At 37.5% G+C, this 15,838-nt stretch overlaps 1 protein-coding gene across 8 annotated transcripts in view; it reads left to right on the top strand.

Annotated features, from left to right (window-relative positions):
• The window catches only part of LOC134529720 (probable cytochrome P450 CYP44), a 44,020-nt gene that overhangs the window by 9,380 nt on the left and 18,802 nt on the right, over positions 1-15,838 (top strand). For all 8 annotated transcript variants that reach the window (XM_063364101.1, XM_063364093.1, XM_063364099.1 and 5 more), the window contains exons 4-8: positions 2,441-2,631; positions 6,854-7,052; positions 7,802-7,961; positions 9,077-9,243; positions 14,480-14,558. In XM_063364101.1, the coding sequence (XP_063220171.1) occupies positions 2,441-2,631; positions 6,854-7,052; positions 7,802-7,961; positions 9,077-9,243; positions 14,480-14,558 (796 nt within the window). The remainder of the gene's footprint in view (positions 1-2,440; positions 2,632-6,853; positions 7,053-7,801; positions 7,962-9,076; positions 9,244-14,479; positions 14,559-15,838) is intronic.

Below are 15,838 nucleotides of genomic sequence, written 5' to 3' on the forward strand. Positions count from 1 at the left end.
TTTTAACCTGTCAGTTTTACTTACCACTAGAAGTGCACCCTGTACCTGGAAGAGAGCGCCTGGACTTGGTCCGATTTAGTTTCCGTGCTTTTGTTTTATTAGGGTTAGACAGAGTAAACTGGAAAATATCAGTGGTTTATAAAGTAATGGGTTACCTAATACCTTGTAATCTCAAGGAATTACTTATGTGGACATCTAATATTTTTATTTAATTTAGTATTATTTGTAAACTAATAATTTGCAACAATGCTTAAATATATACGTTTTAAAAAGGCTGTTTTCCACAACACTAGTCCAGCTTGAGAATCATTGCTTCATTATTTTTTGACTCCAATTGTACTCTTTTATTGCTTAATGGTGATTCAGCTTTTTTTCTATATACATATGCTATTTTGGTCAGAAATTATACAAAAAATACTATTAACTGAGACAAAGTTTTCATATGTAATACGCAAAAGAAAATAATCTGAGAGGTTTATTTATTACATGTACCAACTGTTTTCCCCAATGGTCTTTCCTCATTGTATTTTAGTGTAACTGTGTTTACTGTGGTATTTAACTGTAAACACAAAGTTAATTTTCCTGGATGTATCAATTTACATTTACCCAATTTAAGAGCAAGTAAAATCTGATGAATTTGGGAATTTCTGTACTTATGAATGATTCTTTAACTATTCTGTCGCTCGGAAACTATTTTTAAGCTGCGAGGATTTTTTTTTGTGTTACTTTATGTGCTGTCACACTTGTGGAAACAACTTAGTGGTAAAACTATGTGCTCTACTTTTGAACTGTGTCACTTATGCAATTTTTTATCATTCTTGTTTACTGGCTTGTATTCCCTGCAGATGTGACAAATATGACCTCTGATGTTGTCTACATTCTAACAAGGTGTCAAAAGTGGTGACTTTACAATTTCTAAAGTGGCTGCTTAGAACACTGAAGTATACCTAAATTAACTGTTTGTGCAATATCTTTAGATGTGATAAGTACTTCAAACACTGGTCACCTTTACTTTTTTACCATCAGCTGCTGCTATCACACACGAGATATAACTACCTAGTTTGACTAACTTTGAGATTGTTAATGCAAAGGCTGTTACAGTCTCAATCTGTTACAATCATTGGCAATGTATGTGATATTATTTTGAGTTGCTTGGGTAAAGGATGAAAGAGGAAGAAAATCTGCTGCACAACTTCTTTAATGGCTTGTGTTCCTTTTTTCTTCTGAAGATTCCCACCCTTGGTAAAAATAATAAAGAAGCCAAGTGACACAGAAAAATCTAGAGAATCTCAGTTGCAGGATAACACCCAAACGTAATGTTAACACAGAAGAAACTAGACTAGCAAATAGTGTCACAAATATTTTTCTGTTTGTTTTATTTTTATTTGCAGCTCGTAGCTATCCCAACACAACATAGAAATCTGGTGACCTGTCTTTGCCTTCCTGCCCCTGCCACCTGCCCCTGCCACCTGCCCCTGCCATTTACCCCTGCCATTTACCCCTGCCATTTACCCCTGCCACCTGCCCCTGCCATTTACCCCTGCCACCTCCCCCTGCCATTTGCCCCTGCCACCTACCTCCTGCCCCTGCCACCTGCCATTTGCCCCTGCCATTTGCCCCTGCCACCTACCTCCTGCCCCTGCCACCTGCCATTTGCCCCTGCCACCTGCCACTGCCACCTCCCCCTGCCACCTCCCCCTGCCACCTCCCCATGCCATTAGCCCCTGCCACCTCCGCCTGCCATTTGCCCCTGCCCCTGCCAACTCCCCCTGCCAACTCCCCCTGCCATTAGCCCCTGCCACCTCTCCATGCCATTAGCCCCTGCCACCTCCGCCTGCCATTTGCCCCTGCCCCTGCCAACTCCCCCTGCCAACTCCCCCTGCCAACTCCCCTGCCAACTCCCCCTGCCAACTCCCCCTGCCAACTCCCCCTGCCAACTCCCCCTGCCAACTCCCCCTGCCATTAGCCCCTGCCATTTGCCCCTGCCACCTCCACCTGCCACCTGCCCCTGCCACCTACCTCCTGCCCCTGCCACCTCCCCCTGCCATTTGCCCCTGTCACCTGCCCCTGCCACCTGCCACTGCCACCTACCTCCTGCCCCTGCCACCTGCCACCTGCCACCTGCCCCTGCCACCTGTACCTGCCACCTGTCCCTGCCACTGCTGAAAAGGTGGTTTCCCCCAACGTTGCAATTGGGTTCTCAAACCAAAATAGGTTTTTAAATATATTTTTATGTTTAAATATTACTTTTAGTTTTAATATGTACAAAACAAATAATTTATTCCGTCATATCATGATCGAGTTTTGTAGGTTTTGAATTAATTTTATGGCTTTTAAAATTTTTTAAAATAGTAACAAGCTATAACTTGAGTGTATTTGTCTCACAAACAAAAAGTGCTGTTATGCACACATATTTAATTATTTTATTCTTTTTTTTCAGGAATGGCAATGAATGGTTGAAGCTGCGTAGTGCAGTCCGCCAAATGATGCTTCGCCCTAAAGAAGTGAGCTATTACTTACCATGGGTGAATGATGTTGCAGCCACCCTTGTTCAAAGAATTGATGCCAAAAGAAATAAAGAAGGTATCGTTGAAAGTCTTCGTGATGAAGTTGGAAAATGGTCCCAAGAATGTACGTATCAAAGCTCAATTAATTATACTTCAGTTTTAGAATGTGCATTATGGGAATCATATATGTGTAATTTGCTCAATTTGTCCTAATAATGTGCCATGTTTATGTATCAAAATTATAAATAAACAATGCTCGGAAGCTTGTAGAAAAATTTGCAGAACATTACTTAGCGAGCCATTCATGCTACTCTGATTGTGTAGTACAGACATGTTTGCACACTTGGTGTGGTATTCATTTTATTGTGAGACTTTCTAAATTAAATTTAGTTTCATTTATTACATAACTAAGCAGATATACAGCTGTTAAAAACACAGAATGATGAGTGAATGTACCAACAACCGAGGCAGTTTGTATTAGTGATGAAACGGATATCCAGTAACTATTCAGTATACGTTAATAATGTTAGCAGGCTTTCACGGCCATTGTCTGAAGTAGCTTAGCTTCTGGGTTGTAGCCACAACCCAGAAGCCAAGCTACTTTATTCAGTATACGGTCTAAATTTACTATACGGTTAAATACCAAATAATAAGCAAGTATCCGGCCGGATATCGGATAAAAAAAAAAAATGAAATATAAAACTTAGGTAATTTATTTAATCCACATAACAAATATCACTATATTTTCATTTTGCATAAAAAAAAATTTGTACTCGTACTGCCTTAAGGACAAATAATGGTGAATGAATACCAATTTCTCTGCATTAAGAGGCAACAAACGGTTTCACTTGTCTTCATAGACACAGCCAGCTTCAGAAAAAATTATTTTGCTGAACACGCAGCTGCAGGTTGCTTGGCAATTGATAGTGGGGTAAAGCTTGTTCTAGGAGTCTGGTGAACTTCGCTCTTTCTACTATGGATGATGGCTCGTTTTCTAGTGCAATAACTTCTGCTATTAAATAATGGTACTTCTCGGCTTTTGCGTCATTTACGTCCCAAAGCAATTTCCTTTCGAACGATTCTGTCATAGTCAATTGCTTTTTTGCCGATACCAAAGACGAACTTGTCCCCAGAACGACAGCGGCTGGATCTTTATTCAGTGCACGGAATCCATCTGGATGTTTTGTTTTTATATGATTTTTCATGGCAGAAGTACCCAGAAAAAATAGGATACCGTCAACAAAATTCTGCTACAAACTTGCCTTACAAAAAGTAATTAAAAATTGAAAACTCTGTGTAAATGATTTTGTTGTTATCATATTGTCTAGGTGAGTCAGATGTTTATTCAAAAACTATGTTTTATATAAAAGCCTATACAATTTACACCAATAACATAAAGAAAATATTCTTGAATCATATTTTTTTCATATTATGTAGGTACCTGCCATGAAGTAATTAAAAACAAAAGAAAAAAGATAAGCTTTATATGTTTGGTACATATTTGCTTTTTTTTCCTTCACACCACAAGAAATTTTAACATTATAACAAACAAACAGCAAACTTTTGATTGTCACTGTTTATATCAAAATATTCCCATAAAGGCAATATTTTCTTTACCAGTGTCATTTTTCGTCGCTAAATCTGTTTAGATTTATATTAAAAAATACTTTTTAATAACCTCAAACTAAAATAGCTAGTTTTTTAATAACCTCAATGAAACACTTCTTAACTTTGCTTATGAACGAAAAGACCCAAATTCATTCAAGTCCACCCGATCGTTCATGCGCGAGCTCGCTCATTACGATGCGCCAATCGGCAATGTTCGGCCGAATATCCTGTGGCCTGATATCCAGCTATACGGCTTCAAGGTTGGCCGGATAACTGGCATCCGGTATCCGACCAAACAGCTATCCATTTCATCATTAGTTTGTATGATGTAGCAAATCAAAGACGTCTCTTTTCTACAGAATATGGAAAACTGTTTGCAGGAGGAATAGAGGCAATTGGTCGGTGTGTGTTGGAATGGGCACCACCACTTGAGAGAGTGCATGGATACAGCTAGAGGCTCTTGCTCAAGGCGTGAGAGGGCATGAGATCTGCTGTGTGGAGGACTGGCTCACATTTCCTGGCCCCTTTTTGGCATCTGACATGCTTAGTGGGCTCTAAAGACATCACATGCGTATCACAACCATAAAATATCTTTATTGTCCTTGTTACTTACCTACAAGCTCACTCTTTACATGTATTATGGTCGAAAAATCTTTACAACACTGTATCGGCTTAAAGTGAGGCCTGGTTCACACACGTGGCTGGAGAGTCTGGTCACATTAGGTGGTTAAAACTCTCGCTTTATGCTGTCTTCGTTCCGGAGGTTAACTCTGGGGATGAAAGAAAAGGTTTGAGAATTAATTATGCTGGGTGTGTAATTAATACCTTGGTTAGTGTTCAATGAAGTCTGGGAAGATGGCTGTGCTGGAAAAAGCAGAGATTGCATTAACGTGCCACACTGACTGTTAAGCTCGTTTCAAATTGTTCCATAGGTGAAAGAACAATATCAATTTATACATTCTAAGATACGTAAATTTGGAGTAATACAAACCCTTACTTGAAATGCACAAATGAGATACCTGCCCTGTTTAAAGTAATTCGCACAAGTAGGTACCATTAATGAAATGATGAACTTATGATTTATAGTTTTGAAATGCATTGATTTATATTTATTCCTTAACAATTAAGATTAGAAGTGCTGGTTATAGGTGTGTCTCATAATAAAAATTTGTTAAGAAAAATGTTTACAATTAAATTTCAATTCAATTATCCAGGCACTATAATGAATTTGTGGATTTTTTGTTTTAACAGGGTTATTGCAAAGTAAACAAAACTAGGGTTTCTGGATAACCTTTTACTTAATAGAATTGATCTCTGACATATAGATTCTCACGAGACATTTTTACATTTCATGATGTTATAACTTAACTTCGTCATCTTCGACAGCTTCCAGCCTCCGGCCGGGTCAGCAAAATTAAATGCTTCCATCTTCCTCTGTCCCTCCACCATTCCTCCTCCTTCACACTGTTCCATTCTTCTCCTCTCTCCTGTGTTCCTTTAACTATCTGCTCTTCCCTCCTCCTCCTCCTCCTCCTACTCGGTCTTTGGGGTCTTTTTCCTGTGTACTTCAACTCCATCACTTACCTAGGCAGCCTCTCTTTTCCCTTTCTCTGGACATGGCCATACCATCTCATTCATGCTTTTTCCATGATATCATTAAGTCCTGTTCTTCTTCTCTTGCATGCACCATCATTCTTGATCCTGTCTCGCCTCATTACTGCCAACACACTTCTCATAAACTTCATTCCTATTGCTCTGATCTTACCAGCATCTCTCTTGTCTGCAGTCCAAGTCCCTGCCCCATAAGTGACTATGGGTGCATAGTAAGTATTGAACTTAACTATTTTTTTTTTTTTAAAAGATTAATAATTGTTATACAGCACAAGAAAGGGAGTGTGAATGCAAAAGGCTTTTAATAGAGGTGGTCTATTACATTATTAACACTACTTCTGACAGTCAACTAGAATATGATGACCACAAAGGATAGTAAAGGCCTAGAGCAGAACCTTTTTAGTAAATCGGTGGCCACGCTGAGCAGACAGTGGCCATTGGTATTATGTGTCATAAGCAACTACATTTAATTGACAAACAGTTTTTAATATTGTGCCTAAATATTGAACAAGTTGTTTATGAAATAAAGTGGAGTTGTTGTTTTTCTTTGAGTTTGTGTTTATTTTGTCATCTACTAGTTTTCTTAGTCAGAAGATGGTGAACATTGTGTCTTGTGAGTATAACAAAAAACAGTGAAAACCAGTAACTGTTATTTGAGAGAATTTATTTCAGTAATCAATCATCAAAGGTATAATTTTTTTGGAACTTAAATAATATTTCAACACGTTCAAAAGTTCAAGTGTTTATGTATGTGCACTCTAGACCAATTTTGAGCTAGCCGGAGATCTGGGTTGTAATAAGGGTTTGAGAGTTGGGGAGCAGTATCGTGCTCTGCAAGGGGCACAGCCCTTGGTTAGTGTAGGACAATGTTTATGACAACAAGCGGATATAAATCACAGCAAAAAAATGCAGTGGTAATAGGCATTGCATACAGGGTGGTGTAGCAATGAGTCCACTTACCTTACAGTAATGTATTCCAGGTTAAAATCTCACCATGTCTGGACTGTGTGTCTTGATATTACGATGATATCTCATTGTCACCTGGCATCCTGTTATTAAGTTCAGAGGGTTTAGTCTTGCTTGTACCAATTTTACTGTAACATTTTGTCATCATCTTATATTTTCAGCATCTGGAATGATATGTTTCGAAAGAAGACTTGGCTGCTTTGATGGTGGACAATCGGAAGATTGTGCTTCTCAAATGATAGATGCAAACAAGACTATATTTAAACTGTCTGGCTTGTTAAAGTTTTCACTTCCCATCTACAAGTACGTTTCAACCCCGAAATGGAGACAGTTAATTGAAGCAGAGGATTTCTTTTATAGGTATGTCACTACACTACTCTTAACAACCATTAATTTTTCTCACAGTTAATTTATAACACAATATTTATCATAAAAACTTCTTATTGTATTTCAAAATGGTAATGGAGTATGAGTGAAACATTTTGAGCATATACCATTGCTGTGACATCATGCCATTGCCGAGTCATGTAATATGCAATTGCCTAGATGTGTCATACGCCATTACTAAGTCATGTCATCTGCCATGCCATGAGTCATGACACATGTGGCAAAAACCCATGAATTACAACATAAGTAGCTGTATGAAAAATATAGTTTTTACTATAGTTTACAATGTTTTTGCCAAAACTAACCTTAGTTGCTACAATTTTTCACAAAACATTTAATGATGGACTACAGTACAATATTTTGAGACATTTGTTTGCACTAATGTTGGTTAGAATGTCTTGGATATGATGCTTAAGTTTTACTAAGCGTACAGTGTGTCAGCCGATTAATTGAAAATTTAATTTTAGGCAAACTTGGGATGGATGGTACAAAATAACCAGAACAACAAACACTCTAAAATACAACAGTTACTAGTTGTTTGGGAACAAGGTGATGTTATATGGAGCTAACCTTAAAGAAGAACAGGCACTTTACTGTCTCCATAGAAAGTTGATGTGTGGTTCTTAAAATAAAGGGTTCTCTAGAAAAAAAGATGTAACCATTACAAAGAATTTAGTATTAGTGAATGCAGCTCTTTGTTTAACATAAATATTTTGTTACAGAACTGCTCTTGGGTACATAAACACTACAATTGATAAGCTCAAAGATCCAAATAGCTATGGCAAATACAATTTCATGTCTTACCTCTTGTCGAGGAAAGAACTAACACCAAAAGATGTCATCATCATTACTTTCTCTCTGTTTGCTGATGGACTTTCTACGGTTTGTATTTAGATACTTTTAAGTGTTGATGCTAGTGCCGTCCGAGGTGTGATCAGCTATCCTGGTTGCACTCATAACTGTCTCAGTCAAACAGGATGGCTGGGGAAGTCCTGGTTGCAGTCCACAATGCTTTATCATCTTACCTGACAGCATTCCGTGCTCACACCTTTTACATTGACCACCAATCTGGCGTAACATTTTTACAACAGTGGGCCAAAAGATATAACCATTAAAAAGAGCAAAATAGGAAAAAAAATAATTAGGTTTACAATACATGTCCTCAGGGGACCCGAAAAATCAAACCTATAAACAATTCAGTAGGGTTAAGTAGATCCTACGATACCTCAAGCACATAAATGTGCACAAACATACGTAGACTCAAGGGGACTCATTAAAAATCAAACACTCATTAAGGACAATTAATTAAGTAGTTACCAGATAACTTCTTGAACCTTATGAGTACTAAGAAATTTAATAGCAAACACACAAGTTAGCCACAGCCATGACACCAAATGGTAGGAGAAAATACAAACAAAAAATATATAATTTTTCGTAAGTGATCCAATATGTGCTCGGAATGTAAGCAGTCGTTTGTTCAAATAGTATTTCTAAACTGTATTTATATAGTTTGATGGGCAATTGTTTACACACATGAATAAGTTATTAAATTAAAATTGTTGTATTTCTCACAATTAATAATTTTTTCTAAGATTTTGAAGCCCACGCAATGAAACTGACAAAATTGTTCGTACGCTTTTTAATAAATTATGTTCGGCATAGCTTGAGGTGTTTAATTTCTTGATTAGAGCAATATTAGTGATGAAGACTAGGCAAGCTTGAGCCATTAACATTAATCACGTTTTTCTTGAGACAATTGATTTTAAGTGTATGGAGGAACACAAATAAATTATAGCAATAAATTGCAAATTAATTGAGATGAAATCACTTGAACTGTGGTAAAAGCAGCCTTAGATTATGGATGACAGCATTAATTCATTAATTTTAACTTATCATGCTAGCGTTGGTTAAAAAATCTTTTTTACCTTTAACCGAAGAAAAAATGTTATACTAAAAAATGTCCTCTATTGGCAGCTGACACAGTATTTCTTTTTCAGACTGTCCCAGCTCTGTTGTTCATTTTGTACTGCCTGGCAACCAACCCTGAGGTGCAGAGCAGACTGCACGAAGAAATAACTACAGTGACGACAGCAGGGCAGCTTGTGTCCTCAGAATGTCTAAATAATCTGATGTATCTGAAAGCTGTGGTAAAGGAGACTCTCAGGTATGTGTGTGTTTCAGTTGTTATTGAGTGTTTAATGTTCAGCTACACAGCTGAGTCCTGGTGGCAGGCTTAGGAACTAAAAATTAACTTTAACTTACTGCTTTGTAGAGAGTTGAGGTTAGAAGGTTGGCAGTATGTGGCGATATATACATTCTTTGATTTATTTGTATAATGGGGAAGATTTATTTAAATAATTATTTTGGACATATGCCATTGCTAGTTTGCACTGTATGTCATAGAGAAAACCTGAAGAATGGACAAAGAAAGATGAATACATAATTACACAGAAAACAAGCCAAAATCAGCCTGTGTTAAATGTCAAGTATAAAGACAGCACAGAGGATTCCATGGAAGGAATTAGTCTGAACAATATCACAGCACAAAAGAACACAGTTGGCTGACAATGATGAGAAATTTGCAACAAAAACAGTAAATACAGTCAAACAACAACCTTGGGTAACACAGCAACAGGCAGAGGATTCCAATGATGATTCAAAACAGATAATCTGGACAACACATTGACAATACAGCAACGTACATGTGAACGAAGCGATGAAATTAAACAGGTATTCTGGCAACATGACAGCACAGACGAACACCGTATGCTTCCCAAGACAAGAAGTTGCGACTTTTTGAAACTGAGATCTGTTTCCGTCATCAAGCACAAACAGACTTGTTATCTTTAAAAGATTTGTGCAATGGGAGTGCATGACTTGATGTAAGTTTTTGGACATACGCCATTGCTAAGAACTTTTTCTGTTGAAGAAAAACTAATAAATAAAATAAATAAATAAAAATAAAAATAAAAATACTCAAAAAAATATACAAAAAACACACAAAATTAAGCAAACAATTGCTGTTGTCAACAAGGATATGAACACCACAAAATATTCCGAAACAGGAATATGGTCAGCAAACAAAGAAAAAACAAAGAAAAATGTACTAAGAGAACGAAAAAATCCCCACAAATGATGACAACACAAAGATATTGAAACCCAAAATAATTCAGCACAACAGTTGAAGCGAGACAAAAAACATGACAAAACGAAAAAACAAACAAAACTAATGTATTTGTTTTGTATTTGTTTGTTTTTTCGTTTTGTCATGTTTTTTGTCTCGCTTCAACTGTTGTGCTGAATTATTTTGGGTTTCAATATCTTTGTGTTGTCATCATTTGTGGGGATTTTTTCGTTCTCTTAGTACATTTTTCTTTGTTTTTTCTTTGTTTGCTGACCATATTCCTGTTTCGGAATATTTTGTGGTGTTCATATCCTTGTTGACAACAGCAATTGTTTGCTTAATTTTGTGTGTTTTTTGTATCTTTTTTTGAGTATTTTTATTTTTATTTTTATTTATTTATTTTATTTATTAGTTTTTCTTCAACAGAAAAAGTTCTTAGCAATGGCGTATGTCCAAAAACTTACATCAAGTCACAAACAGACTTATAGTGGACACGGGAAAACAGTGTGTTTAGCCACCTCTCCGAGCGCAGTCAATTGCAGCGAAGCACTCACCTGATTGGCCGAGCACGTGTAATGTTGCAAGACCCTGCCCTCACCAGTTTTCACAAGAAAATTTTAAAAAGATTAAATATTATGTTTTTTCAGTAATGCTGTAGATCAGCTGAGTATATGGCTTTAAGGTCATAGTGACCCAGTTTTTCATACTTTGGTGGTATTATTTATAAAACTATTGTAATTAATTTTAATCTTTTAGTATTTTATTTAGAAAAGCCAGTAATAAGTCCAGTAATAATAGCACATAGTCATTTTTTTACTTGTATGTGAAATTACACATATTATTAAGATAGTCAGGGTGCAGGGTCTTAAATCCCTAGATTTGGGCAGTGGCGTAGCCAGAATTTGTGTATGGGGGGGGGGGGATTAAGAAGCATGGTCTCCCCCTATTAAAGTGGGGGGTCCGGGGAGTCCTCCCCAGGAAAAATTTGGATTTCAAGGTGTATAATAGTGCTATTTTAGCAGTTTTCAGTACTTAACTTTAAATATTGTAATGGTAAAAGTATTATTAATTTTTTTATAAAAAAATTGTTTGAGTGATAATGTAAGAAATATATTAAAGATAATTTAATCAATCCAAGTGCCTTGTCCACGTCCACTCAAAATCATAAATCATGCTCGAAGCTCGACAATACAAAAAAAAAAAAAAAGGAATAAAAAATTATCTCGCAATATAAGCCCAGGCAACACAGGTTTTGCAAAACAGCCCAATTTGCTGAAGTCTAAAAGGTGATGAAGGAGAAGAAATGCAGGTAATAGTTACAGAAAGTTTTGTCTTCTGTTAAACACAAAAATATGCACATTTAAATCAATATAGACTATATAAGTTGGTTGTACATGGAAGTTGCAAATAATAAAACTAGGAACCTTAACATTTTCTGTACTTTGAGTACAGTGTACTGTGTTACACATTTTTTTATCCTACTATAGTAATAGTATGTATTGTTTTTCAGTTCAGTTTGAATTTCATACGCCTGTTAGACTGTGCCAAAATGTCTAATATTTTGTCTGGTGACACTTGGATTTCCCGGTGAACATTTAAAACTGCCAAGCCATTTAGTCTTTCTTCCCCTGTTGTGTTCCGAAGATAGCTTTTTATGTGTCGTAGTGTAGAGAATGACCGCTCACTGGTGCTTGATGAAATAGGCAATGTAGCTAGTATCTTCAAGAGACGGTTAGTTATCCGGGAAACGTCTTTATTACATTCGAAATAGAAGTCAATGGCAATTTTTAGGCTTTTCTGAAAGCTGCGCAATGTTACGGTATCAAAGCTTCAATTCACCAGCGGCTACTGTGGACAAACTACTCTGCATGTCCTCTTCATAAAATGTCAGCTTTTCCATGCTGCTCAGCTGTTGTTCTGTTGGAGAAGTTGATTTTCCATCTGGTAATAAACATACAAAGCTGCTCAGTATTTCTTTATGTTGACGTCGTCCAGGGCTACGCCCATCTGAGCCCGATGTGCCACCACCTCCCTCCCTTCCTGTTAATCCTCCCGGCTGACGTGTTTTAAATAGCGCGCCGCCGCAAGAGGGCGCTGTAGAATCAGTGCTTCGCTCCCCAAGATATAATAATACTGTGCAATCTTTTGTTTTGTTCCCCAAGTGCCATATGTTTTTATATTAAAATTTATTGTAATTTTTATGCATTTTAACCACGTCCGCGGCACGACGGGAGACAGGGTAACTGTTCAGGGCGCTTGGCGCCAAACACCCCCCCCCCCCCCCCCCCTCTTCACCACGCTACCTCTGCGGCCATTGCTCGCGCAGTCGCTTCCCGTCGCCAGCTGAAGAGAGACGCTCCGTTCCGGCTCTCCGAGGAAGGCGTTTTCATAGAGACATTGTGTTTGCGTGCTTCGAGTGTTGTTTGTCGGCGTGTGGGGCGCCCTGAGATCCCACTGCGTGGTTAAGGTAATTGCGAAAGGGGGAAACGAGTCACGCCGCCACACGGGCTACGTCACGCCTGAGACAGAGTCTTCTCGCCGGGTCCGTGCCCCCTAGACACGGTGGCGCCCACTAAAAGTACGTTATAAATACTACCGAAGCCCCCGACCTTGTCAATGTGTTAAGAACGGTTGGTTCAATTCATTACAAAGAAGTCTAAAAAGGGCATAAATACATTAATTCTAAAGTATTCTTCCGCTGATTTCACTTCGACATTGCATCTGTGTATCTGGCGACCAGTTATGCGAGGCATGGACATTTCTACCCCAAATTTCTCTGCCATTCCGGATTCTGAATTGTATATATTTTTGAATTCAGTTTCAGCCTTTCCTCATAAAGATTGTAATTCTTCATCCACAAGAGATACCAAGTTGACTGCAGCAGCCAGGTCTGTGTCCGTTGTTTGAAGAAAATGGCACAAGGGAAGACTGATGGAGAAAACTATTGCAAGAACTTGCAAACAAATCAAAAATGTTGGTTGCTCAATAGCACAGCGAAGCTATAATGCCATTAAAGATGTGTCCGCATCAGTCCAGTTTGTGATTTCTCCAAGAGCATCTTGAATAGCAGTCAGCATTTCCACTAGTAAAATTATAGCATCATGCCTCTCAAGTCTCGACCCATCAGGTTGGACACATCTGCTTTAGTCTTGTAGCTTTGGACTGGGGGCAGGGTTAGTATATAGAACGCTGTAGCACACAACTATGCTTGGCAGTGTTAATGAAAGTACATAATGTTGGTAGCTGTACCAAGGAAATTCCTTATAGGAGTAACTGTACATGATGCACTTACAGCCAAATTTAGACTGTGAGCAGCACAGTGAACATATAAAGCACACGGGTGCTTCTCAAGTACATATACCTGTACTCCATTAAATTGTCCACTCATTACAGAAGTCCCATCATATCCTTGGCCTCTCAGATTCTGTACTTTCACTCCAATTTTTTACAGAGAACTAAGTAAAACATTAGCCAGGATTTTTCCAGTAACATCACTTACTTCCACAAACTGAAGAAAATCTTCCCTTATTTTGTTTTCTAAATCATAAATATACCTCACTCCTATGCTGAACTGTTCAGTCGTGGATATATCTTTAGTTTCATCAGCTAAAACTGTAAAGCACTGAGCTGAATTAACCATGCTTACTAATTTCTCCAAAACAAAATCATTACAAGCACTTACAACTTCGTTCTGAAATGCTAGGGACAAGTACAAGGCATTTTTTGGCCCTTTCTCGAGGTGAGTTTTGAGAGATGTGTCCCTGCCTTCTATTTGGAAACGCAGGAGAGCGCGAAAATTTCCATCATTGTTTACATTATCCTCTGAAAGTTTCAGCGGACCACAATCCCTATGCCCCCATAATGCTATTCCCTGCCGTCCACAAAATAGAACAGTACTTATGATAGGCAAAACAGCTTTTCTGTTTTCTGTGATTTGGTTTTCCAAAACAGAATTTTGCAACAAATCAACCTGTTTTTGCTTTCCTTTAGCGACTGAAAGCAAATTTTCTGCTTTCAAGACACACTGTTTGTGGTATTCTGTACTTCCATGAAAAAGAACTGTTTGCCTAGGGGGGGGGGGGGGGGGTTAGAATCCATAAACCCCCCCCCCCCCGTTTACCACCGGTTTTACGCCCCTGGATTTGGGGGTGCCCATCCCAGGCTGCTGTATTAGGACCTGTGTTGATAAAATAAATAAATATTTTGCATTATAATAAATTTTATTGTCACCATTACCATAATATAACTTTATAAAAAAAAGTTTTTTTTATTTCAGGTTGTATCCAATTGGAACTGAAGTTTCTCGCATTATTCAAAAGAATCTGGTGTTGTCAGGTTATCAGGTTCCATCTGGGGTGAGTTCAGTTGACTGTTTGGGAAACATGTACATGCAGTATTTGAAATTATTTTTATTTTAATATTTGGCTTGTGTTTTTGTGAACAATACCCACTTTATGAAACTTGGATTTTATGGTTGCAGCCAGACTGTTACTCTTGCCTTGAAAGCATGCTCTGTAATGACAAACTCCCATCTCTCCCTCATACTGATTAATACCTATGTTTTATGCTGAAAGGCCAAACATGGAATTGCTTTTAACACTCACAGATAGTCTTCAAATAGTTATGACAGAGATTGTTACATTGGAAATGTAATAATTAACATTTAGTTAAATGTGGTAGTTTTTATAAAAATTGATGTTAAATCAACTCCTCTCTCTATCTTGGTATACACCAAAGTTTATCTAACTCCGCGTAAAATTATGAAATAGTAATTTCTTATTTAGTGATTTGTTATGTTTCAGTTCAGTTGCAATACACATTCACTTGTTTCGCTCTCATGTACAAGGTATATGGTTATCAAAAAACTGTTCTTGAATTAAAACAAAACTACCTATTAAAACTTTTCTTTAAACTAAGGCAAACATAATGAAAATTTAAAATAAAATTTAAAAAAGTAGATCAACTTTCACAAATCATACCAGTTATTTAAAGCTTTAAATTTTCATCCCTATAACCAACCATAGTTCTGACCTTAAAAAATAATGTAAATGTTGGAAACAATAAAATCATTAGGTAACTTTGGTGTTGGTTTGAATAAGTTATGTTGGTACGACTGTAATAGAGTAAGTAAGAAAAGAAATATGGCTAGTGTGTGAGAAATGTGTGTAATAGAAAGAGGAAATTACACAATATTAAGAAAGATGCCGAGTTTTAATATAACCTATTAACAGGTTATGGGCCCAGGCCGTATGAAAGTACACTGGTGTTATTGAATAAGTATCACAGTTTTATTGCGATAGTGATGTGTTGAGAAAAGAAGAAGAAAATACGCAGTGCGGGCATCCATTATGGAATCCAACTACAACTACATTAGATTGGCAAATGGATCAAACTGGAGTGTTTGGAAATTTCAAATTACGGTCGTGTTAAAATCAAAAGGTTTATATAGTGTGGTGTCTGGAGAGGAGTTTAAACCTACTGTGGTGGATGACGATTCACAAACCGAGATGGAAAAGAAGAAATTAAAGGAATGGGTGACACGAGACAGCAAAGCTCAAGAAATAATTGTCACAAGATTAGAAGAAGGACCAATGATGCACATTTTGGCTTGCGAGTCAGCACAAGAGATGTGGAA

The sequence above is a fragment of the Bacillus rossius genome, chromosome 2 (assembly GCF_032445375.1).
Source record: "Bacillus rossius redtenbacheri isolate Brsri chromosome 2, Brsri_v3, whole genome shotgun sequence".
NCBI lineage: Eukaryota > Metazoa > Arthropoda > Insecta > Phasmatodea > Bacillidae > Bacillus > Bacillus rossius.